Genomic DNA, 23,919 nt, shown 5'->3' with positions numbered 1-23,919 from the left:
AAACAAAACTATATCACAAAAACCTTTAACATAGAACGAAAGATAATTTATATATACTAGAAAAAATAGAAAGGGACCCTAAATTGGTCCTTGCGGAATACCCATTTTAAAAGTAGAACCAAAAGACATTATTCCATTGATGTGAAACATGTTGGACTCTTTGACTTAAGTATGAAGCAATGAGATCAAGAGCTTTACCCTTAATACCGTACTTTTTGAGATTATAAAGACACATCTCGTGCTCTACACAATCAAATGCTTTAGACAAATCACAGAATACTCCCATTTTTTTCCCAAGCATTGTAAATATGTTTGAGAAGTATCATTCCCGCAATTGTGGAGCGACCTCTTGTGCAACCGAATTGTTCACTTATATTGTATAAAAAATAGTATTTGTTCCGTATTTGACGAGAAGTTGATTTAAAATATTTTTTTCGAATATTTTACTTAAAATGACAGTATTGAAATAGGCCTATAATTACTGGGATCGTTCGATCGTGGGATTTGATTTCAGTCTTAAAAAGTGGTAAAACTTTACTACATTTTAACAAGTTAGGAAATGAACCCGTGTCCAAACGCTTGTTAAAAATTAATGCAACTACTACGAAGCAATATCATATATGATGTTATTAATAAATTTTAACGTAATGCCCCATATGTCGTTAGTTTTTTTTAATATTGAGGGTTTTAAATACTTTTATGATATCTATTGCAGAAACTGTTTCAAATAAAAATCAATAATGCATTTGGAAACATTATTTAATAGGTATGTGTTAAAAAATATTTCAAATAAATTTGCAACTTCTAATTCAGAATTTGTATCTACAACCTCTGTTCAATTTGATTGGTTTGATTTCTCTTTTTAGGTTTTCCACAAACACTACATTCCATGTGGACTTTATTATATCATCGGAATTCAAGATTTTGTTCTTTATGTATAAACATGCATACTGCATTTATGCTGTATTTATACATAAAAATTTTAGAAAATTTATTGACGTATTCCAGAAAGGCTACGTTTCGATTCCACTGCTTCATATTATATAGGTCGTATAATTTATTTCTACTTTTATATATAACAATAGTAGCCCAGTCACTAAACTTTAATTTTGTATTATTATAAAATGATTTCATTTTAAATATTTTATTAAATTCTATTAATGTTATATAACTCAAATAAAAGAGAATTTGCCAAATTACAGTACAACTAAAAATAATCTGTCTACCTAGTGCTCACAAAAGCTGACTTGAATAAATTATGTTTTGATTTTCATAACAATTATCATTAGCATAGCATTAGCAGCCCGTAAATGTCCCACTGCTGGGATAAAGGCCTCCTCTCCCTTTGAGGAGAAGGTTTGGAACATATTCCACCACGCTGCTCCAATGCGGGTTGGCGGAATACACATGTGGCAGAATTTCGTTGAAATTAGACACATGCAGGTTTCCTCACGATGTTTTCCTTCACCGCCGAGCATGAGATGAATTATAAACACAAATTAAGCACATGAAATTTCAGTGGTGCCTGCCTGGGTTTGAACCCGAAATCATCGGTTAAGATGCACGCGTTCTAGCCACTGGGCCATCTCGGCTCAATTCATAACAATGGCGTACAATAAAATAGTAAAAGTTTAACTTAACCTATCGACAAAAAAAAGGAATGGACAAAACAAAATAGGATAGATTTTAATAATTAAAGCAGATTGAATTGCGATTTTATTTTACACCGAAAGCAATAATATAAAGCACTACCTTCGCTTGTTGTACAATATGACATAAAAACATTATTAAATCTGAATTCTAAAATAATAAGAAATATATATAAAAAAAATGCTCTCCCTGCCACATCATTCTATTTATTCTAAATTTGTTATATTATATTTCGAAATCTTCTTTTCTTCAAAAGTTCCTGATATTGTTGTATTCGGTTAAACATAATTATTATCAGTCAAATACCATACTGTAGCATTCCAAGTTCTTTAGATTTACAAAAGCTACTGTTTTCGTTTCACAAAAGTTAGGAATACATACCAATCTGATTGATTGTTGGTCATCTCCTAAAAAATAAAAAATTATTTTATCATAACACAATTCTAAATTACCAAAATAGAATAAATCTAGGATAAACATTACACACATATATAGTAGGTAGATACCAGTTATATATTTTTTTTTCAATTATAGTATCACATAAATGAACACTTATTAGTTTTATTTGTTTAAGCTTGACTTTTTATATGAAAATTATTCCGATTTTTACCCCCAGCGAATTGCCTCTCCCGTGCTTGAACCTTGAAACTTTCTCAATATTATAAAGGCTGTTACTGTTGAGCTAAACAACCATTTTCGGAACTATTAAAGTGACATCGAAATGTTTTATAAAATAATATGTCCACTCTACCAAAATATGTCTTTGAATACCTGTAAAAAGCTCAGTTGAGAATTCATCACAATTTCCATTGAAATATATTGCGGGACAATTGTAAATAGTGAAAGGGTCAGTGTCTAAGCATGGGGTGCACGGGACTGTGTCTGGACATGTTGGAGCTATATGACGCCACTCTAATGTTTTCTTCATGACATCTAAAGGTTTGTCAAGCTTGCTATACCGCATTACATCTGTTACAGGCTCGCCAGATGTTCCCAAGCAAACAAACCCTGAAAATATTTTTTCAAATGACATACAAAATCCCACTATTGATCTTGATCAATTTTAAACTAATTCATACTTCATCTTCAACATGGTTTATATGAACAATATATAAAATATATTTTGAGCAGTTATTGACTATTTATGATATAGATCTGCAGATATTTTATAAATAAATGTTGTACGTACCTCCAATATCACACTCATAAGGATTAGAAACACGATTAAATGATTTATATTCTACTGCTTTCGGAAATAAACCTGAAAGATTAAATTTTCGAAAATGAAGAATATTTTAAGCAAATGAAGTAAAATCACTATAAAATGAACTTTAATGCTGAAATAAATAATGATATTTTCCTTGTATAAAGTGCAGAACTTACAATAATGAAATGGTTTTTGAGGTAACATAATCCCAGCAGGATCCTTACAACCAGGCATAAGATCCAAAGGCACAACCGCACTGACAGCAGCAGCAAAAGAATCTACCACCTCTGAAGCAGCTATTACATCAGATTCATTAAGTGTTGATTCATTTGATTGATTTGCATATATCCCACCTGTATACAAAAAAAAAGAATTTGCTTTCATTGCTTTTACTTCATTTGCACCAAAAAATTGGCCATAAAAGAACAACAGATAGGCAGACAGAGTTGCTTTCACATTTATAATATTATTATTGGTTAATACCATAAATAAGACCGTCGATTATTATTATTAATTTAGGCTTTATTGCACTCACTATAGAAAATTTACTAAAGTAGAATAAGTAAACTATGAAGCATGTAAAGTTGGCCTAATAAATTACAGCTCCAGGTAAGATCTTTTAAGGATTAAAGAAGGGCAAAGGAAGGAATTGGATAAAGGATATTATTATTGAGAATAAAAATGGTATACATAATTACCTGCTATAACAACTCTGACCACTTTAGAAATCTCCTCCTGATATTCTGAAGTGCCACAAAATCCAGATAGCCATTCCAATAACAAGTTTAATGAAAACAAATGATTTCCGGTTTTGGATGCAAGATTAAGACCTGACATAAAAACTATGTACCTAAAAATTAAAAAGTTTCCTATCACTTGAATAATCATTTAAGAACTATTATAGTATAACTTTCCTACTACCATAGTAACATCTTGATAAATAATTGAGAATCAGAATTAGTTAATAGTATTATGAACAATTATGGTTTATTTAGTAAGATATTTTCAAGTCATTAGTAATGCATTTTTTAATTTTCAGGTATAAAAAAGTTTAGTCTTTGAATAAATATTATTAGATATTGCACCTATCATCATTTAAGTTTGGCAATGGTTTTTGTATACAACAGCCAGCCCAGCACACATCTTTAACTGTAAAAATTCCATCTTCATCCTCACTTCCTGTAAATTGTTATGATCATTGTAATATAATTTAATATTTTTATTATTATTTTAGTATAATGCTTGTTATTACCTAGTAGTGCAGTGACAACACCTGTTACTACTTTGTTAACATCAATACAACCACCAGACAGTTTTATTCTTTGTAGTTCATCTTCCAATACTAAAGTATCCGTATCATGGACAAAGTGAGTTCTGCATTGGTAAAACAAAAAATATTACATTGCAAAATAAACAAAACATTAGATTGCGAACAGTATTTAGATTTTATGTAATACAAACTTAGCTGGTTGTGGTAATATTTCAAGCTGATCTGAGAGCTCCCTCAAAATACTCGGCTTTAATTCTTGTAATTTGAAAAGTGTCCCCATTATGATGCATGTTGTGCCTTTATCGCGTAATTCACACAACTTTAATATTTTGTACTTGTCAGACCATCTTTTTTTTACTATTGGAATCAATATATTTCTAAAGGTATTTAATCTTGCTGAATATATGTGGGCGTATTGTTGAGAAAAATCTCGAGATACCTGATAAAATCGTTTAGAACAATCTACATAATTTACAGTGCGTCTTTCTACATCGAGTACTTCAAATTCATTATTTTCATTATTTGTGACTGCAGATCGTTTAGAGTCAACTTTAAACAACATATTGAATATTATTAGTAAAATATTTTTAATTCAAACACACAAGGCACGCAAATTTATTTTTAATGCTTCCAAGTAATAACTTATTTTCCAAATCGCATTACTTTACTTTGTCATTGCCGCCGAATTTCAACCCAAACGTCTGTCAGTGTCAGGGAATACTGACAAGTAGTGTTGCATATCGATAGTCCACAATAATAGTTCTGCAACGCGCTGCTGACAAGTTATCATAGCATAGAGTATAACTTATACGTTTTGGTAAACCATATTACGACCACTGTAGCTACCACTTGTCACTAAGACACTAATCCCATTATGCAGTAAATGAATGTTACTAATATTAGAAAGGGTCCCCCTTTTTGTTTAACGAGGAGGAAATGCATTTACGCATGCCGCCCGGTCGGGGGACCGGGACGGGTATGTGGGACTCAACCGGGAACTAATGCCCCGTGCCAGGGCACGCTAGTGCTAATGCCCTGTCCTACCCACTAAAACCATCCTCGGGTTTCCACCATGCCGCTGAGTGGTGAGGCCACGGGATTGTCAAGGGCATGCAACCGCGACCCCACCTGCGGCAGCCAATTTATGGAAAGCGCGCCTAGTGCGCGCCTTCCCCCTCATCCTCCACGCGGGAATGTGGCGAACTCCCCCGAATCCGCCACTGGAGGCTGGGCGTCAACGAAGCTGACGCCCTGCGGCGGATAAGATGGTAGGCTCCGCCGCTGACCACCGGTGTAAAACACCTGGGAGGCTCGAGTAGCGAGCCCTCCCACTCCCTCCTAGCCAACGAGGCCACTCACATGGTCCGCCCTGACGCCGATCAGGGACGTACCAGGAGCAGCCCCGCGGCATCCCTCCTGCCAGTCTTAGCCGTGGTCGACGAGCAAGTTCAAGCCGACCCCGTTGAAAAAAAAAAGTCTTTATTTTTTATTATTAAACAATATGTTTAATTATTTCAATGTCACAAATAGTATAAGGTAAAATAAAAATAATAAAAAGCGTACATATATTACAAAAAGTATATTACTTGAAAAAATAAAAAAATCAAATCCACATTTTTCTAAGGTATTTGGAACTATAAGAGTATAATAGGAAAGTTTCTTTTCCACTTTAAGGTTCAAGATATAAGATGAAATGGTCGGCAACAAACAATTGAACAATCCATCGATCGATCATCCTAAAAATTGTGCAATTTATTTTTGCTGTCCGATGAAGATAAACACAGCGCATCACAGTATGTGGTGTTATAGGAGAAGTGGCTACTTCGTAAAAATCACTAATAATAATGAGTAATTGTACATGAGAAGTAGTTTCATTGGGGTTTTTATTTTCGCCTTTAAAAATAAGTACAGCAGTTTTGGAACAAATGTCCAGTGTTAATATCGATTTAATACGATTATTGATTGATTGATTCTCACAAATCGACTCAGTACAAATATTGATTACGCACGAATATCTATTACGTGTACTCTGTGACAAAGATTATAAACCAAATGCTACTTTTTATTAATTTGGCGGGAAATTTAAAACATGGCGGGTGTCCAAAAAGTGTGCCTTAATAATTTAAATATAAATATAAAAAATGCTTTAATCATTGGTATTATAATAGCTAAAAATAGTCCTCGCACAATAGGTTCTAAGAAAAAAAATGGTGAAACACGAGGGGTTATGTCTTTTACATTACGGGATTCTGATATCGATACTATTAATGTAGACGTATGGGGATCTGAATATTTTGTTATAACTTTTTACGAGAGATTTCTTGTTGGTGACGTCGGTAAAAATATAATTAATTAATCCGTTATTAGTTTTTTGTATAATTTTATCAAGAATTTTTGATCTACCTCGAAATTCTTAATTTTTAGTGGAAATATCGTCTCCTAAAATTTGTGTTAAAAATGGAAATAATGAGACATATCGACCTCAGGTTTGTATATGTATTGCTAATGTTTTAATAAGTTTTAATGTTACATGAAATCGTTGTAAGCTCATGTGTATAAATGTTTTAATACCGATTAAATCTACGAACAAGTTCAAATACTATCGAAATTATTTGTAAAGTAGGTACATAGAAATTAAATAATTTATTCAAGTCCATATTTAAAGAATAAGACCGACATGAAATTAACTTACATATGGATTTGATATTTTAAGGTGAGTTCTCCTTTTTATCTCTCACTCAATGAAGGCCAATCTGAAGTAAGCATATTTGATGGAGACACAATCGGAATGTACTTACCGCTTTTGCATATTCCTACGAAACCTAGCGCTGGATATTGCGGACTTTCAGAAGTTGTTAAATTCCAGGGTAAAATTTTACGCTTTAATTTTTATTTTAATTTTGTACATTCATTTTTATTGCTAAAATTTATTATATTATTTATTGTACTTATTGCAGAACAAAATGGTGACGTGTACGTAGATTTACTCGTGGTGGTTAAGTCTGTAAAACCCGTGAAAACAATTAAAACTAAAACCGGTAAATCAAATTTCCTTATCATAAGGAAAGTTAATATGTGGAGTTTTGATGGAAAACTTAATTTCTAACATTGGAATTCTATTTTGTTGTAGGTGCAGAAATGTCAGTCCGATCTATTGAAATTATTGACAACACGACCCCCGCTTCGCTTATTCTTGATATTTTTGATATTGATACCATTAAAAGGTAATCATTATTACATTATAATATATATACATAAGAATCATATAATATCCCGTAGATAGCTTAAGCTTAATTTAAATATTATCTGTATACCGTATGCTACTGAGCTGAGCCGAGATAGCCCAGTGGTTAGAATGCGTGCATCTTAACCGATGATTTCAAGTTCAAACCCAGGCAGGCACCACTGAATTTTCATGTGCTTATAAAAATATATAATACTCATAAAGCAGTGGGAAATTTACAGGCTGCTAATGAAGACCAATGTATACCAGCTACTACCGTCAATTACAATGACAAACGATATAAAACCAAAAGTATAAACATCTAGCGCATTGTAAATATCTATTGTACGGACTGCTGTAAATATATAAAAAATAAAAATAATATATATTCGAGTAACTACTATCTGTTATTATAAGGGTTTTTAAACATGCTGGATCGAATTTGCGACCGTTAGCACGGCGGTAGCGTTCCTTTACGGCGCTGACTAGCCGTGCGCGTGTAACGTGACATGGCGGCGGCGCGTGCAGGGCGGAGGCGTGGCGGGCGTCGGAGAGTGTGCTGTTCGTGGCGGACGCGCGAGTGTGCCGGCGCGCGCGGGCGGTGCGGCTGCAGGCGGGCGCGCGCTGCGTGCTCACGCACCAGCCGCACGCGCCCGAGGCCGAGGCCCTGCGGCTGCACGTGCGCAGTCAGTCCGCATTATACGGCTAGACCACTCATTTTGTTCCAATTTCGTAAATATTGAGTGTCAAAAGAACTGTAAGAAAGTCATTACACTTAAAGTTTACATTTCACAGTACATTTACTTGAACTTGAATTATAGGTAGACTATTATAGATAATGTTATCCATGGCACTACTTTTATCACGCTCTAATGAGATGACTACTAATATGAAGACACGTACCGAAAAACAGAATTTGATGAGAACTTTAGCTATATTTTGTCTTTCTTCATGTATTTCGTTTTTTAACGATATCTAACAGTCGCTATCTTAATTGATGTAGTGCCATCAATTTAAATTGGTGATTTAGTAGAAACATTTTTTTAATTATAGTGAATTAATTAAATTTTAAGTTTATCTATAGACCTGATTCAATACACGAAGACGCGCCCCACTTATTTCCGAGGGGAAAGTTTGTGTTCGAGAAACTCAATCCATGACTTAGTCTCGTGTCATATCGACCAGTGATCGACATGGCTCGGAGTCCATGTATTGTTTAATTAACCTTGTTAAATCACCGGGGATGTTGCTCTAATAATTTAGTTTTAGAATCAAAATGGTAACCGAATAAACTAACCCAATATTCCAAAATATGCAATAGTAGTCTTGTGGATTAACTTTACCATTATTCTGTTTACAAAAAAATACCGACCAAGAAATAAATATTAGATGTAGAATAATTATCAATGTAAAATTAAATTCAACCTCTCCTATTCCACTACGCTGCTCCAACGCGGTGTGTTGAATACACATGGAGTTCGAACACATTGGTGTTTGAGTTTGCGATCTTCAGGTAAGATTCTTGTATTCTAGCCGATTGATTATAGTGAATTATATATTTTTGTCAAAAAACTAATAAATAATAGAAAATAACATCATGCAATATTGGATCGAATATATTTTTATAATCTTTCAAATAATATTATTTAGACATTAAATAAAGGACCTCCCTATTAAAGACACTAGTCTCTACTCTCACACACACTCCACAGAGAAAATAAATTAATTAATTTTCCAAGGCGGCGGAGAAGCCGCTACCTGGGCAGCTTGGAGCGGGGAGCGAGCGTGTACTGCCTCCGTGTCACAAATACAGGATCGTCTTAAGTCTGGAGTTCCATTTTGCGCTGCACTACACGCAATACTAACACATGTTGATTTGGATGAAATTGTAAACACGTAAGTAACTTATTCTCATTGAAAAACTTTCACAATTAAATTCATAGAAAATGTTATAATGATTGATATACTTTGTGTGTTATATATATAAAATAAAATGACTAATATTAAAAAAAAAATCCACAGAGAAGGAAATTTAGATGAATTGAGAGTACGCTTCGCAGACCACACGGGCGAGCTTAATGCACGATTACCTGTTAAAGTGTTGGAGGACGCATTCGGGTACTCGGTATGAAGACGAAGTTTTCTTATTATAATTCTTTTATAAACCTTTTTTATTACATAAAGTAAGGTACGTAGTGAAATGAAAAATATATAGATAATATTCCTATTTAAGATTTTTAACTTTTATGTACTCATTTGTTGTTTCGTTCCTTATAGTCATTCAAATGTTTTTGTTAAAATGTAGGTAGAACAGTTAAAGGCAATGTCAACAGAAGAGAGAGGAGCTACTCGTTGGATGTTCCTCTTGGAGCAATGCAGCGCTAAGGTCGCGGTGACTCCGCCGCGTCTCGTTATAGTGACGCTCCGGAAAGCGTCACCTGCCGATCCAATACCTTTGTACTGATTTTTTCATCGATCCGGTTAATTCATTTTTTCTTTAATAAAACAATCCATAACATAACTTTCTTTTTTTATTTACCTACTTGATAAACATTATATTCCTATTAAGTATATATCTATCTTGGGCAATTTCGAATACAGTTTTTAAACAATGCCTAGTAACACTGTGCCTTTTGAAAATATCGCCATAGCGTTCTTTTATCGATCAAACCTTTTCATGGAAATCCCTTGCTTATGGTATCTATAGGAAATATTGTTAACAAATAAACGGTAAGCAATGGAAAAAACGGATAAAAGTGAAATCACATACGAATATACGAAACGAAGAAAATATTTTGGAAGACAAACACTTTTCACCGATCATGGTCCAGAGTTGAATGTTAACATACCTCCTAATCCAGCTATGTATAAAAACTACATTCTTAGAAATCCTGTAAATGTTAGCATACAGAATACTGGCACTATGTCAGAACATTGGGTTAACTCTGTGAGGTGAGAATTATTAATTTCGTTAAGTCGATCCTCGCTATAGAGTTGAAATTGTAACTACATGTAGATATATACCTATTACAAAATAGTGTTTGTATTTTTAGAGCCGAATACACAAGTTCAGGTGTAAATCATGTAGAAGGCGGCTGGCCTAAAGATATAAATACTAACGACCCTGAAGCAGCCCAGAGATATCGAAGAAAAATTGAAAAGGACGATGCATACATACATGCTGTTATGCATCTGGGACACGTAAATATTGTACAATAGCAAATCGAATAATTTCAGATTGGTTCATTAAAGGAAAATATTTTTTTAAATATTTTAGAGCATGGAACATAACATATTACAAAACAACGCTGTAGATATGTACCAAATATATTACTCCGAACTGTCTTCTATACCCCCTGTGGAACGAAGCAGTTGTCACACCGTAAACGTATACCGAGAGCCTGGTTCTGCTAGACGGCCAATTCGTTCGCTCTCATGGCAGGCAGACGGTGCCCGGCTAGCGTCAGCACATGCGGATGTTAATTTCATGAGATGTGCCAGAAGTCTTCAATTTTCGTATATTTGGGACATAGGTAAATTTAAAATAAATATATTATCTATTTTGAATAAAACGATCACCAAGTAACTGATTTCCATCTTATCTAAATGATTCCTAGAAAATGCCAACGCACCAGAGTTAGTTATAACACCACCACAACCACTGTTGGACTTACAATACAATCCTCGGGATCAACACATTCTTGTAGGAGGTTTGATGAACGGTCAAGTATGTTATAATACATTCTAAAGATAGGTTTTAGACAACCCAATATCTATATTGAACAATTAATTTATTTTGTCAGGTTGGCTGCTGGGATATGAGAAAGGGCAGCGAAGCAATAGCACTTTGCCCGCCACACGTTGCTCATAGAGATCTTGCACGAAACGTTCTTTTCATTAATTCAAAAACTGGTGCAGAATTTTTTTCAGCTTCACCTGACGGAGTTGTCAAATGGTTGTGTATATTATTATTTTATATCTAACAGATAAAGATGACAAACATCAATATGTAAGAAATAACGACTTAACTACCCGTTTTCTGATGGTACAGTTATAATGTTACAGGTGGGACATAAGAAATATGAATGAGCCAACTGACTCAATGATTATAGATGCTGTTAGAACGAATAACGATACTCAATGCGTAGAAAACGCTTTGGGTATTTCCGCACTTGAGTACGAACCGACTATTCCAACGAGGTATCTCTACATCTTTTCCTTTTTAATTAGGCTGAAGTTTAGGAACATAAATTCTAAATTATATTATTCAGATTCATGATTGGAACGGAAACTGGACTAGTGATAGGGGGTAACCGCAAAGGAAAAACACCGTTGGAAAAACTGCCTTCTAAGGTATGAATAACTTAATAAATTACTTTTTATTTGTGTAAATAAAAAAAATCAAGTACATTTTGAAAGAAGTATTGTTCTATTTTTAGTACGAAGCACATTTAGGACCAGTGTACGCATTACAAAGAAATCCAACATTTTTGAAGAACTTCTTAACAGTTGGCGACTGGACAGCTCGCGTATGGAGTGAGGATTGCAGAGAATCTTCTATACTTTGGACTTATCCACATCGAACTAAGCTCACTGATGGAGCGTGGAACCCTATAAGGCAACTTGTCTTTTTAATCGTTGTGTGTGAACTTATGAATGTTTTAGCGACTATTTAGTCAAACACTGATTTCTCTCCCAAAGGAAGAAGACAGAGCATTGACTAATCACCACCTGTACATCATTTATAGATCAGTTTGAACTTAAATAAAAAAAAAGTTTAATTTCAGATTTTCACTATTGCTAGTGACACAATGGGACGGGTGCCTGTCCTGTTGGGATCTGCTGAGAAGAAGAAGTGCACCGATTGTTACTGCACAGCTGTGCGATGAACCATTATTGCGCCTTCGACCACATGAAGGGGTATCATTATTTTTTTAAAATACTTTGTTTCATTCTAACAATGTTACTTCTTCTAGAACGTACATGCCAATTCAGCTGGTTAACCCTACTGTTTATAACAATCGATTTTATTTTTATTTCTGTATTGATTGTAAGGGACTCTTGGTAGCTTGCGGTAGTAGCAAAGGGACCATCTACCTAGCGGAGCTATCACAAAACCTCGGTACTGCGGACAAAAACGACAAACAACTCCTGACCCATGTGAGTTTATATTTATAGAATTATTTAGATTTGTAACAAACTGCAATTCAATAACTCTTCTATTAGATTCGAGTTTGTAGCAAATTTATTACACTCTTTATAAAGCATGCCAATAAAGAATAGATCAGTAACCAGCAGTAGCGAATAGTACTTACTAGTACTTAAGATATAATTCCTCGTAAAGCTATGCTAAGTGAATTATATTTTTTATTTTTATTACATTCTTTACGCTTACGCAAGTAAATGAAAATATACTAAAACAATATGTTTATATTGAAAAAGATTCGAATATAAGCTGATTTAAGCGTATACGTTATATAATTTTTTAGATTGCACTATTGCAAATTTCCAAATAAGATTTAAAAAAAACTGTATCCATAATAAAAAAATGTATAGTTGTAATTTTGAATCTAAAAGTTTGTATGACCGTTTATTTGCTAATTGCGTCAAAATTAAAAAATATTGCACTCGACCTATAAAAAGAAATAACCAATATTAAATGCAGAAACGATCACTAAAATCACTCAGATCTTGGAACGCGAAAACAAGCGCGAACGAATCCTGGAGGCTCGGATGCGCGAGCTGCGGCTGAAGATGCGCCAGGAGCGCGACGGTGCCGCGCACGCGCCCGACGACGCCGCGCGCCGCGACGCCGACCTGCGCGACGCCGCCGCCGACTACTGCCTCGCCGTCGCCGAGCTGCAGGCGCGCCAGCACGCCCTGCCCGCGTGACCGCGCCGACAGCCTACTCGCGGTAAGCGAGGTGTGCAGGGTCTTAGGGGGTTGTTTGGGCGAAAAATTAACAAAAGTATAAGAAGCTAAAAATAAGGAATTCAAAAAAATTTAAGAATAAGCAAAAAAAATACACAAAGAAAAATTAATTGAAACTCAATTTGAAGAAATAAAAATTGTTATTTTCATTGTCATTATTGGGTCATAAATTAATGTTTGTAAATGTGTCAAAAGCACCCACATAAATACAACAGCTATTTTATGCTACTTGAATATACAGACAAAAATAAATAAAATTTATATCTTAAAATACTCTAAAACAAGGAACTCTAAAGGAAGGAAGGGAACATTCTGTAAGACACGGCATGGCAAGAGTGAAATCAACCAACTGTAATAGCCGTTGAGTAATACATAAGGAAAAGACGAAGAAGAATGAAATTTTCAATCGGAATGTGATCAAACCGATCGGTGGGAAAGTTCATTAATTGATCGCTGAAAGGTCATGTACAGACATAAGAAAAATAAGACATTGAGAAATGTTTTGTAGTTTAACTGAAAATCTTGATTTAAAAATGACTTGGCATTATTCTAATAACCTTAAATAACGCCTATGAATATTATTTTGTGAATACTATAACTCCTTTGACGTAATTGACTAAAAAACAAATTAAAGAAACGTTTTTACCAATTTTATTAAAATGTTTTTACATAATAAAGAATATAAATTTCACAAACTTATACCTTACTAACTTAGGTGCCTGAAAAACAAGATCTCGCCGAGTAGCTTTAAAACGGTACATAAATGTCATCTGTATGATAAAGATCAAAACATTCGTCTGATTTTTACACTTTATAATAATAAACACTATAACATAATTATACATAGCGTTTTCATTTGATTATTATTTTCAATTTGTCTTAATATTAAAAGCAACGAATGTCCATCTATTTTCAATATTAGCTCCGACGCCACTCGTAGTTCGTTCGAACACTTCGTCGTGTTTCTGCAGGACGTGATGTATGGTCGCCTGCGAGACGCTCGGGAACAACGCACGGACGTAGGACACTACGTAGTCGAGACTAGCACCTTGTGGGTGCACCTGAAACAAATTATTCGTCAGTGAATGTGTAATATTTAATTGAATTCGTATTTTAAATAAGTTCTTAACTGCGCTCTTCCCACAAAGACCACTTCTAATAAAACTTATGGCTCCACTACACGTTGAGCCATAAGTTGCAAGTTGCAATGGCGAATGCAATTCAGTGTACAGATCAGTGAGGCTATTGCGGTTAGAGCATAGCAACTGTTTCTATCAAGTATTTGTTGCGGATCGACATCAAATCATCAAAGATCAAAGATTATAAATCAGTATTATGGACCAATGTAGTAGCATAATACTCAATAATACTGATTTATCAAGCCGCAACAAATATTTGATAGCAACAGTTACTATGCTCTAACCGTAATAGCCGGCGGCGCGCGGACGGAACATTATTATTTCAGTTTACGTTTACTGAAAGCTTCAGATTCATAGCATAAAAATATATACTTTTTACAACACCATCTATGGGCATCGCAAAATAATTAAAATAAAAAAAACCTCAAGGTACCTTATCGTTTAACAGGCATTAAATAATCAAATGTAAAACCATGTATGATGTAAAATCATATACAGTATAAAAAAATTAAACACTCAAATTTTGATAGAATTAGCTAAAGCGAAACAGTAGTTAAAAAAAAGGAGATAAAACCTAACAAAACATATTTAAGAATACATTTACAAGCTAAAAAAAAACTATACAGGACCAAATAATACCTGTAAAAATGCGGACATGACACCAATCAACTTCGCTTCACCGCATTGGACCTCGACATCTTCCTTCAAATGAACTTTAGAGTCAAGTTCTTCAGGTAAAGGCGGTGGTGGCGGTGGTTTGTTTACGGGCGAAGGTAATGGCGGCTGAGGATAAAGACAACCGCTTATTAAATAACCTCTTTATATAATCGTTTGTGTGAACTGTGAACGTTTTAACAGATTTAACACTTTGCATATATGTGTACATTTTTATGTACTACAGACCAAGGAAATGTATTTATATTTTTTTTAGCCAATTTAGCATTCAAATAGGTGTAACGTATATTTAGCTATATCTCGATGTAGATACTAATAAGAAAATAACGATTTTTAATCCTTACTTTACTTCTTATTGTATAATTTTCATTTGTATGTAATTTTGCGATTTTTCAATAACTTGAATCATAAGGTTATTTCAAAGTACGTCAAGCTAGGTCAATGAACTTACAGTTTTGTCCATAGCTCCTTGTAAAGCTTGTCGCGCTATAAATTGAGCTTTAAATTTCTCCATTTCCTTTTGTGCATCTGCTTTTATAACGTCAACTTCGTTTTTGTACGCTTCAAGTTGAAATCGAAGACTTTCATTCTCTCGCTGAAGGTTCATGAAATAAGTAAGAGATATTTATTTAATATGAAGGTGAACAAGATCAAACTTGAATTTTACATTTAATGGGTAAAATAGATTCTCCAAATTGCACCGATTGTGAAAAAATATATAGCATATATCACGTTCTGATGGAATGAACCGCAATTCAGTCGAGAGACTAGTGGTTCTTTTTTACCGAGATTATGCAATGATATTGGATTCTATAGTAACATACTTACTCCTCCTTTATCAGAGAGAGTCAGGATGCTATATATGATACTTAAACGTACAGTATCTCTATACTAGATATCTATACTAGTTCTACAATAGGTCAATGTACTTATAATTACAAAAAAATATTATTTTAAGTATAATATGACGGGAGTGACATAGTCACTGAGTAACAAAACACAAACTAATTAAGAACAATAATAAGAACAAAAATCGAACTTTAAATAACATTGTCCATTATCATAATATTTTCACTCATTATTAACATTATTGATTACAATACCTAATTATAAAGAATACATTTGTCGCAAATGAGAATAATAATCGAAAAATAATTATAGTTAATTTAATTTTAAAAGTTTGATAAAAAAATAAATTCGTCTGCTTTCAGTCACCAACGAGTTGTATATTACCTTCAGTTCTTGTATTTCTTCATTATTGTTGTCAAAGTTAATAACTCTGTTATTAAATCCATTGAAATCCGTGTCGTCTCCTAAAAATTTTTCGTTAAATTCTTCTTTCAGAGTATTGAATTCCTAAAAAGAATTATTTTATAAATTATTATAATACTTTCTTCGCTGTCGAAAAGACAATGGGTTATATTTCTTAGATTACTTAGTAATGATAAAATGCAAGAAATTATTAGTCAGTACAAAGTAAGTGTAAAATGTAGCTTTTGTGGAAAAATATTTCATTATAAATATTATATTTATATGTTATATAAATAGAGTAATATTAATATTAAAATTTTATAACACCTCCTTTATAAATATTTACCTGTAACTGCTGTCTTCCAAATTTTGAATACAAAAAAGTATAGTGAACCATAATTTTTCGACGTTGAACATGTAACCCCACAATTTGTTACTTTCAAACCTTTACCTTAGTTATATTAAGTACAATAATTAGCTGATATCAAGCATAGGTTTTGTGCCTTGATTGCGTCGTCCTTCGGTGAGTCGCGTAAACGAGGATTGAGATATATATACCAGTAAATTTAATAACTATTCGAGTATTCGAATGGAATCGGCGATGCCTTTAATCGAACACCCTGCATATTTATTAATGTTGTTATCAATCAGGTCACAATTACCTGTGTCATTTTCTGCCACGTTTCGATGTTCTTCCGCTGGGGTTTAGTAAAGTGGTCCCACACACGCTGGTGGGTGGCCGCACTAAACACTTTCGCCACCTGTTCGACTGAGGTTCACAGAAATTATGTTTAGAGGATAGAGACAGGCCGCTCGAGAAACATACCGTAGTACTATCGTGACCGCCCAGCCTCGTGAGCCTCAACATCGCATATCTACCTAGTCATGGATGGCACGTATGCTCGTGTTACTGGTGGACCGCCGGGCGTCGAGCCTCGCTTCGAGCCGAGTAGTGTGCAACACACAGAGGTACCCAAATATTGTAATGCTATGACAAATATATGTTTTTATTCTAATTAAGAATTATTTCTTTCATTTTATATTGAATAAGAAAAACATAGTTTGTCAATGCATTGTAACTTACACACAAATCCTCTAAGTACCGAGAGAAAATATATTGTACCATATCCTGTTGGCGCTCGCAGTTTATTGACGACATTGAATCGTTGAAGTCAAGTGTAGACCAAAATAAAATTACTTTTTTTTCTATGAAACTCCACTCGTTTTTAGGTATTTTAATTTTATTATGTTCATTTAACTTAACGAAAAAATATTTATAAATAAAATTAGGAGAAATTACAACAATTTCATTTTAATTTATACACTCTTCAAGTAACTCCATTAAAAACTACTTTACAATAATATTTCCAAATTGCTGTTATTAGATTGTTTAAAAAATATAGGAAAAATAATTGTGACTATAAAATAAAATATATGAGAAAAGCTTAATAATAGAATGATTTATTATAAGTCAAAATAAAATGGCAATGTATTAAAAAAATTAGACTTACGTATTACTGTGTCGCAGTCAACATCTTACCTTAGAGATTATATTAATACAGAGGTAATTTCTAAGGGATGCTTTCGTTTTAGAGAGAGATAAGAGAGTGACCAAGTGATCATTCACCTACAAGGTGAATGCATGACTAAAACCTTACAGTTAATGCAAAGATTTACTTACGTTGTTCTATGATATTCTGTATGTGAGTTTTCACTCTCTCCCTGCATTCCTGTAACTCTTCCTCGGATTGCATTTTTTCATTAAATAGCCTTCGAATATGTGAATTAGTAGCTTGAATCATTGAATAAAATTGATTCGAATTTTTTTTCGAGCATTCTCCTCGTTCAAGCCAGGAAATTAATGTCTGTAACATAATAACAGTAAATAATTTTCAATAATATTTAAAATTTAAATCCATAACTGTACACCTATATGACTTACCGGCAATGTGCTTGGAAAATGTTCTTCATTCTTGATCTTTTCAGCTAATTGAACAACTGCAGCATTAGAGAATGGTTGTATTCTTACAGGTGATGGTGAGCGATGATAGTTCATGTTTCTACTTGCTATGGCCTCATGTTGTGCTGTTAGCTGTTGTATCTGTTGTTGTTGAACACGAAGGGCTTGACGTTGCCGTCTTTCATATTCATTTTGATCATCTCTACTCTGTTAATCATGGTAAAAACACTTTTCAAACAGGTTCATCAAACAAGATATTTTGTAGTTGATTAATTTTTATTATATTATTTATATATGTAAATAATATTTTATACTTCTCAATAAATTTATATCTATACAAATTATTCTTACCAATGCATAGTCAACATGTAGCCAACCATTTGTGGCATGAGAGTCTTCATCTTCCTCAATGTCATCTTTGTCTTTGCCCAAAAGCTTTATTCTATAACCTGAAATCACCATTGCAGCATCCACACAACTCTCTCGGTCAAAACGTATGTGACAAAAGTTTTTTTTTGACAATCTCAATATTTGAATCCTTCCATAGCGTTCAAATATTTCTCTTACTGTACTTTCCCTTATTTTATCAGGTAAGCCTCCTACAAAGATTGTTCGGCAACCTGGAGGTCTAGCTCTACGAGGTGGTTGCTGAGTTCCTGGATCAGGTGGAATCAATTTACAATGTTTTAAAATTACTTCTTTTTTATCATGTGGCACTTCACTTCCTATATTGGGAGGAAACATTCCCATCATAGAAGGGTCCACCATAACACCTCCTATCATTCCCATGTCTAATGGTGGAGGTGCAGGTGGCAAAGGCTGTGGTCCAATTGTTGACATATCCATAGTAGCTTGAGACATCATCTCCATTCCAGGTCCTGGCATCATATCCATTCCAGGAGATGTCATCATACCTCCACCCATCATAGCATTAGGCATCATCATGTTAAACATTCCACCCATCATCATATTTCCTTGAATTATATAATAGGAAATTAAGTATAGTTACAATTATAAAGATCAAATCAAAAGAAAATGTGAAATAATTGTCAATGCACCTTGAGGATAAATATTCGGCATCATCATTGGATTTATTACATTAGGCATGTTCTCAGAACTTTTACTTTGATCACCATTTTTAGTATCTCTTCTACGTCCACTATTATCTCCTCTAATAGGAGATCTTGATCTATCTTTTCTCCCTGTTAGGAATTAATAATACATTATCATTAAAAGAATAGTGTCATATCTAATGATTAAATCATATAATGCTTTCTGAATATGAAATATAGTATATTTTAATAATGTAATATTCATTTTTACATAAATAACTAAGTGAAAATCATTTATACATATACATTATCCATGTTATTGATGAGATTTATCCATACACATTCACAAGATTTACATCAGTTATATATATTAAAAAATTTAAAATAATAGAAAGTAGTTCAAAGAAGATGTTTTGCTTAAAATTGCTATGAAAGAATTTGCTTCAAAATGGAAATTTGTTTTAATGTTAATTGCCTTGGACTTGGACAAAATTCTAATAATTTTTAATGGGAGTGTTTATTTGTATTTATCTTATTCGAAAATAATAATTAAGTGGAATAGCTTGTAAAATCTGAAATTCTATAATAAATAATAACTTAAATCTATGATAGCAGAATACCTTTAAGAAAAGTATACTTAGTTGATATCTTTGATACCACTTCTGATTACTATGAATAAAAGTAGAATATCACCAGGCCTATCGCCATCATCCCATCGAATCAAATATCTGCCCAAAAATATTGCTATATTTCTATCAAAACAGTATACACTACCTGACATTACTTCCTTCAAAACAGAAAAATAAATTCGTCGACAGTAACTTGTAACGATTATTTTATTTTGTATTAATATAAAATTATAATGTTAATTATACCAATGCTTTGTAATAGGAACATAAAGAACATCAACAAACACCAAGAATCAAGAAGAAACATTATTTTTTAATTCAATCAAAATAAAATAATAACATTTAAAACACCATATAGTAGGGCCATAAAGAAAACAGTAACCATAGATAAAACAAAAGTCATAAGTCAGTACTCGGTCATAAACCGTATATAGAAATATAATATTAGGATCGTTGGTCAGTGCTAAATAAAAATAATTATTATAAAACTATGAGTTATATGGCATTTTATATAGCAATGATATCAAAAGATATATTAAAAATATACAGTAGGCAAGTTCAAAAATCAAGTTATAACGAATTTAATTTGTTTATATAGTAAATATACTACGGAAGTACGTAATGTCTTTATATACAACGTTCATAGCTTTTTCAGTCAGTTCAGGAACATATTGATCTATATTAAATTAACAATGCATTTAAAGTACTTAATTCGACGTTTCGTAGATTCAAGTCAATACATTGGTAAAGAAGGCATATTATTCGATACAAGATTATATTGATGATAAAAAGCGTGGAGTTAATGCATATTGACTACCAGACAGAAATTGCTTCGTAAATAAGCCATTATTTCTCGTAAAAAGTAGAGGATAAAAAATGGTTATTGTGGATTATTTTAATCGATTATACAACAAAAATTATTAGCAAAGACCTTAAGGTATTTTACTGAGTTAATTAATTAATTATTAAAATATGCTATGAGATGGTCCGCAATTTTTTTTCTGAATGTTTTTTGTTTTTTTTCTAAGGTCACCGAAATAAATCTTAATATTCATCTCATCAGTAGGTACCCAGAAAATCTAAATACCAGGCTTCTATATTTTCTATTACTATTCTGATGACTCATTGTCCCTGAGAGTTCAGTTTTAAAGGAGTCTTTTCCCATAAGGGTGCTTGCTATAATTTGAAGAGATTAAAGCTATGGAAGCCCGCCTAGCGAAGGTAAAACATTGAAATACGAATAGAACTGGTTCTGAGGCAGGTTTTAAAGTATAGATACAGAGCTATAGCGGAGGTCCTTCTTTATAAAAAAGGCGGACCTAGATGCGTGCATTGCTACCTGGTGCGATAGTACAGATAAAGATTCCGATGAAATATTCGATTCTAGCCATGGACAGAACATGAAGCCCTAGACCGGTTGCCAAATCTTTGTCCAGAGTAGCCTATAAAAATAAATAAATTTGAAAACAAAAAGAAAACCTAAGATATATATATTTTTAATTTAAACAGAAATTATCGACAAGGTCGTTATCTTAATAGTCTATGGAAGAAATATTTGTAATTTTTATCCTGTGCAAGTAGCCACAGATTAAGATAATATTTAATATTTATTATCTAGATTATAGCAAAAGCGCCAATGTTATTATTTTGAAAGTATTTTTATTATAAATGTATTAAGTAAAAATGTTTGTTTTAGCTGAAATGAAAGATGTTATACGAGTTACTCCTGAAAACTTTCATCAAAGCCTAACTGAATCAATTACAACGTTATTAAATAGGAAACTTGCGAACAAGGTAGTTAATTCGGAAATAACCTCATTTTTTATATTACAAAGCTCATGATGTTAACTTTTTGTTTTGCCTTGAATAAAATTATGGACTATAAACACAATTTAAATAGTCGTAGGCACAAATTAAAATAAAACTATAGAACATACATGCAGTAATATTTTTATTCTCTTTTTACCCTTCAGAATTTGCTTGTGATTCGAAAATAAATTGTTAAGTCTTTTTTATATATAATTTTATAAACTATACATTAAACTACGATGTAACAGTGCAATTACACGAAATCAAATGGATTTTTGTCTCTGAGGTTTCAATTTGATTGAGTAGAATGGCACTTATTGCCTGGGCAATCCATATACTAAGAAAATAATTAAAAACAGACTTAGTAGAAAGTAAACACCAAAAATTATAATGACCCCTTTATAGTCAGTATCAGTCCATCCTTTATGCTTTCAACTTATACAAACAAGGTCTTATAGAATGCTATTAAAACATACCACAGAGACAACATTTTAAGAGGTTTGTTATTTAAATAATGAAGAATTACAAAGGATCAAGGAGATTCAAATCTAGTCAAGCAAAACTGATTAAAAAGTTAGGTTTGCTTGTTGTTGTTTAACTTGTTTTTATAGTAAATCCCGCACTTGACAGTGAAAAAAAAACATAGTTTGGAAACATTTATTCAATGTCAATATTATGTATACATAAACCTACACTGAACAGCATGGTGGAATAATCCCAGAATAGGTATTATTAACAAAATAATGCCTTATACTAATTATATTTCATGTTTTAGGTAGTTTTAAATGTAGGTTTATGCATAGCATTATTTGATATTACAAATATTGGACATTCATATATTTTTCCCGGTGATGGTTCATCACATACTGAAGTTAAGTTTAGATATATAGTATTTAGGCCATTAGTGGAAGAAATTCTAATAGGAAAAATTAGAAGTTGTAGTAGAGAAGGAGTTCATGGTAAGTTAATAAATCTTTATATTTAAAAAAAACCTTTTATATTATATATATATTACAATATACTTTATATAAAATTGTTTTCAGTTACTATGGGTTTTTTTGACGATATTTTAATACCAGTAAATGCCCTTCAACATCCATCTAGATTTGATGAAACTGATCAAGCTTGGGTGTGGGAGTATCCTAAAGAAGATGGTGAAAAACATGATTTATTTATGGATTCAGGTAATTAATTTAATTGTTATTAAAATCCATTTTAAATATAGGCAAATAAAAAAAATATAAACATTTAAATATTTCATTTACAGGTGAATCAATAAGATTTCGAGTCACAAGTGAGATGTTTGAAGAAAGTTTGCCAAGTGGTCCACCTGGGGGTGAATGCCCAGTACAAGCAATTGCCCCATATAGACTTTTAGGTGGAATTAATGAACCTGGCCTAGGCTTATTAACATGGTGGGAGACACCTGATCAAGATGGAGATGTAGATGAAAATGATGAACTAGATAATGATGAATAAATTGTTTCTAGATCTTTTTATTTAATTTACTAGCCCTGTGTTACATCAGTTCTTAGTCAATCATTCACAATATAGCACCATAAAGTCCTTATTTTTCAATAATAATATAATCAGATAAAAAGTCTATTAAACTAAGATTAAACTTTTCAACTATCAACTTTTTCAACAATTTTCATAAAATGATAACTTAGGTACTTTTTATGAATCTTAGTTGTACACGATGGCCTGACCAATTTTTGTTTCGAGGCTATTCTCTAGAGACACCAGCTAACTGAATAGGAAATAAACTGATCAATCACAAATAGACTTTATTCCCTCACTCCCTCCCCATAATCAGATAGGATCGAAATCTGACATGACCGGGAAAGGGCAGGTCACCTCTAAACATTACCTCACAGAATACATTGGCTTTACGTTCTTTTCGATAAATACTGATTTTCCGAACTCCAGGATGCTACTAAGAATTATTGAAAAACATTATTCGGACCCTGAGTTTGAACTCTTCGGAATTTCGGACTTAATAAGCATGCCACAAGACTAATAAGACAGGCAAGCAGGAAATAATATGTATTTACATATTATTAACTCTTAAACTATATATTTTATAATGTATATTGTATGTATAGTACAATTATATTTAGTGT

At 32.9% G+C, this 23,919-nt stretch overlaps 5 protein-coding genes across 5 annotated transcripts; 3 read left to right on the top strand and 2 right to left on the bottom strand.

Annotated features, from left to right (window-relative positions):
- Positions 1 to 1,781: 1,781 nt before the first annotated feature.
- Positions 1,782 to 4,828, bottom strand: LOC125069584 (DNA polymerase delta subunit 2). Its single transcript, XM_047679121.1, has 8 exons — positions 4,319 to 4,828; positions 4,110 to 4,231; positions 3,943 to 4,036; positions 3,556 to 3,707; positions 3,034 to 3,210; positions 2,840 to 2,911; positions 2,422 to 2,658; positions 1,782 to 2,057 (listed from the first exon to the last, which is right to left on the bottom strand). The coding sequence occupies exons 1-8, from the start codon at positions 4,687 to 4,689 to the stop codon at positions 1,945 to 1,947; spliced, it is 1,338 nt and encodes a 445-aa protein (XP_047535077.1). The 5' UTR covers positions 4,690 to 4,828; the 3' UTR covers positions 1,782 to 1,944.
- Positions 4,829 to 6,147: 1,319 nt separating this feature from the next.
- LOC125069121 (DNA-directed RNA polymerase III subunit RPC8) lies at positions 6,148 to 23,287 on the top strand. The gene is made up of 6 exons (XM_047678497.1): positions 6,148 to 6,158; positions 7,273 to 7,280; positions 21,617 to 21,781; positions 22,572 to 22,755; positions 22,840 to 22,980; positions 23,064 to 23,287. The coding sequence occupies exons 3-6, from the start codon at positions 21,671 to 21,673 to the stop codon at positions 23,273 to 23,275; spliced, it is 648 nt and encodes a 215-aa protein (XP_047534453.1). The 5' UTR covers positions 6,148 to 6,158; positions 7,273 to 7,280; positions 21,617 to 21,670; the 3' UTR covers positions 23,276 to 23,287.
- On the top strand, positions 6,217 to 9,814 carry LOC125069542 (meiosis-specific with OB domain-containing protein-like). The gene is made up of 9 exons (XM_047679062.1): positions 6,217 to 6,463; positions 6,552 to 6,613; positions 6,841 to 6,994; positions 7,085 to 7,165; positions 7,258 to 7,351; positions 7,879 to 8,036; positions 9,090 to 9,246; positions 9,373 to 9,475; positions 9,656 to 9,814. Exons 1-9 carry the CDS (start codon positions 6,217 to 6,219, stop codon positions 9,812 to 9,814), a joined length of 1,215 nt encoding a protein of 404 aa, XP_047535018.1.
- On the top strand, positions 10,088 to 13,242 carry LOC125069541 (dynein intermediate chain 3, ciliary). Its single transcript, XM_047679061.1, has 11 exons — positions 10,088 to 10,302; positions 10,404 to 10,551; positions 10,628 to 10,883; positions 10,968 to 11,077; positions 11,154 to 11,305; positions 11,416 to 11,550; positions 11,622 to 11,703; positions 11,790 to 11,968; positions 12,138 to 12,270; positions 12,406 to 12,510; positions 13,039 to 13,242. Exons 1-11 carry the CDS (start codon positions 10,088 to 10,090, stop codon positions 13,240 to 13,242), a joined length of 1,719 nt encoding a protein of 572 aa, XP_047535017.1.
- On the bottom strand, positions 13,918 to 20,347 carry LOC125069120 (ecto-NOX disulfide-thiol exchanger 2-like). The gene is made up of 10 exons (XM_047678496.1): positions 20,133 to 20,347; positions 19,365 to 19,508; positions 18,658 to 19,280; positions 18,289 to 18,513; positions 18,028 to 18,211; positions 17,009 to 17,115; positions 16,329 to 16,451; positions 15,547 to 15,690; positions 15,060 to 15,203; positions 13,918 to 14,342 (listed from the first exon to the last, which is right to left on the bottom strand). Exons 1-10 carry the CDS (start codon positions 20,137 to 20,139, stop codon positions 14,151 to 14,153), a joined length of 1,893 nt encoding a protein of 630 aa, XP_047534452.1. The 5' UTR covers positions 20,140 to 20,347; the 3' UTR covers positions 13,918 to 14,150.
- Positions 23,288 to 23,919: the final 632 nt, after the last annotated feature.

The sequence above is a fragment of the Vanessa atalanta genome, chromosome 15, assembly GCF_905147765.1.
Source record: "Vanessa atalanta chromosome 15, ilVanAtal1.2, whole genome shotgun sequence".
Taxonomy (NCBI): domain Eukaryota; kingdom Metazoa; phylum Arthropoda; class Insecta; order Lepidoptera; family Nymphalidae; genus Vanessa; species Vanessa atalanta.
The sequence above is the reverse complement of the archived record's forward strand: the minus strand, read 5'-3'. Positions and strand labels throughout refer to the sequence as shown.